Source organism: Gavialis gangeticus, unplaced genomic scaffold (genome assembly GCF_001723915.1).
Source record: "Gavialis gangeticus isolate Ggan-Ray unplaced genomic scaffold, GavGan_comp1, whole genome shotgun sequence".
In the NCBI taxonomy this organism is placed as follows: Eukaryota; Metazoa; Chordata; order Crocodylia; family Gavialidae; genus Gavialis; species Gavialis gangeticus.
The window spans coordinates 23485170-23486915 of NW_017729011.1; the positions used below are offsets into that span (position 1 = coordinate 23485170).

Here is a 1746-nt window from a genome sequence, read left to right on the forward strand (position 1 = left end):
GGGGGGGGGGGGGGGGGTGACAAAAGTTGTGTAAAAAGACCCTAAGGTATTTAGGGCTTCTGTGTTTTAAAATTAACTTTCAAATAAATGCATCTCTCTCCAGTATATAACTGCTGGCCTGCCCTGCCAGATACAAAAAAAAAAAAAAAAAAAAAAAAAAAAAAATCAATACCTGCATCAACAAGAATTCAAGTGAAATCCACACAAGATAGGAGCAGGGCCTAAAATTTGATTAAATGCATAATTTGCACTCTTGGTTTTCCAATGCACACAATTTGACAGTTTGCATCTCCCCACTTGGTTTCACAACGGCACGTGTTGTAACTCCAAAGTGTGTTGTTCTGGTCTCAAAAAGTGGCTTCTCCTGGACACGAGTGAAGGTGAAACGCCTTTGACGAGGCTGCGCCTCTCAGTCTGTGCTATCAATCCCATGATGCTGGTTACTGTAGCATTATATCTTTGCCCCTTTGTCTTCATAAATGATTTCCCATAAACTCAGAATAAAAGGTGCAGTATGTCATTTCAGCTATATTGTATGTTCACTGGGGAAATAATAATGGCCACTGCTGCTGAGGGTCATTACCAGGAAAGGGGTGCTTGCAGCCATCCTTTCCAAAAAGCATAAATCAGGGAAAGCTGCAATAAATAATCATGATGAGCAGAGGGAAGAACCCAGGAACCCGTGTTTCACTCCTGCAGCACACGCATACGGGGATTTGTTCGTTTCTCGTCCTGACGTTCGTTTGCAACTCGACGGAGCGGCTCCCTCACAACTGGTGACTCCTATAACCTGCAAGTTTATTGGTGGCGGCCGTGCGGTTGAGGAGAGGTGCGTGATGAGCGAGGGTGAGGTGCAGTCCATCTGGCTGGCAGGTGATGAGTGCCGGTCGCCGCTCCATTATTCCTCGGCTGCAAACGAGGCGCTTTTCATCCAGGGTGGCGAGCTGGTATTCGCAGAAATCAATCAGTGTGGCCACCTGCTCGTGTAATGAGAGTGACTTGTATCTTTTTTGAGCCAGGCAAAAGAAAGCTTCCACAAAGGCTTGCAAGCACATCCCTTCAAACAAGGAGAGAATTTACATGAGAATCAGGGGCAGACTTCTCACATCCCGCGTTCTTTCAGTCTAACGTGTCCCCTTCTCTAGCACCTGTCATCTCCACAGCTGGGCATGTGGGTGATTGCAGATATACAGACACAACCATGTTAGTCAGCTCCTTTTTTTTTTTTTTTTAATTCAAGCTGCGGCTGCCTCGAACCTTCGCTAACAAAACACCCTTCTGCCTGTCCTTTAAGACCAAAAGATGACATTTTCTTTGTATTGGATAGATAAATCAAATAGCACAAAGAGGTTTGTTTTTCTTAAGTGCACCAGAAAAGCAACGTGCCCAAGGTGAGTTATAGACGGGTGATGCTCCTGAACATCGAAGATACTCACAAGGATATACAGACATCAGCCTGACCCCAGAGCCTAGCTTCTAGAGGTAAATTTCTACAGCAACTACTGATTCTAAAGGGTTGTAAAATTGAATTGACATAAGATCAGCCGCAATTCTTGTCGCCTCAAATATTAAATTGAAACTGAATCTGACACATACCAACATGCTGAGCTTCAGGGAATATAATCTGCCCAAGGGAAAAACAAGTCATACGTGCAACTAAAGTGGCATTTCAAAACTCAGACTTTTAGAGTTGGACCTATATCAACAGTCCCCAAACAAGAGGGTTGTTTGAGTTTGTGGCTCTGA

At 44.3% G+C, this 1746-nt stretch overlaps 1 protein-coding gene across 1 annotated transcript in view; it reads right to left on the reverse strand.

Annotated features, from left to right (window-relative positions):
• Positions 1 to 18: 18 nt before the first annotated feature.
• TTLL11 (tubulin tyrosine ligase like 11) overlaps positions 19 to 1746 on the reverse strand; it is a gene marked incomplete at its 5' end in the record, with an annotated part of 107150 nt that continues 105422 nt past the window's right edge. Inside the window, one exon of the mRNA XM_019510316.1 lies at positions 19 to 1057. Coding sequence (XP_019365861.1) covers positions 768 to 1057 — 290 coding nt within the window. The remainder of the gene's footprint in view (positions 1058 to 1746) is intronic.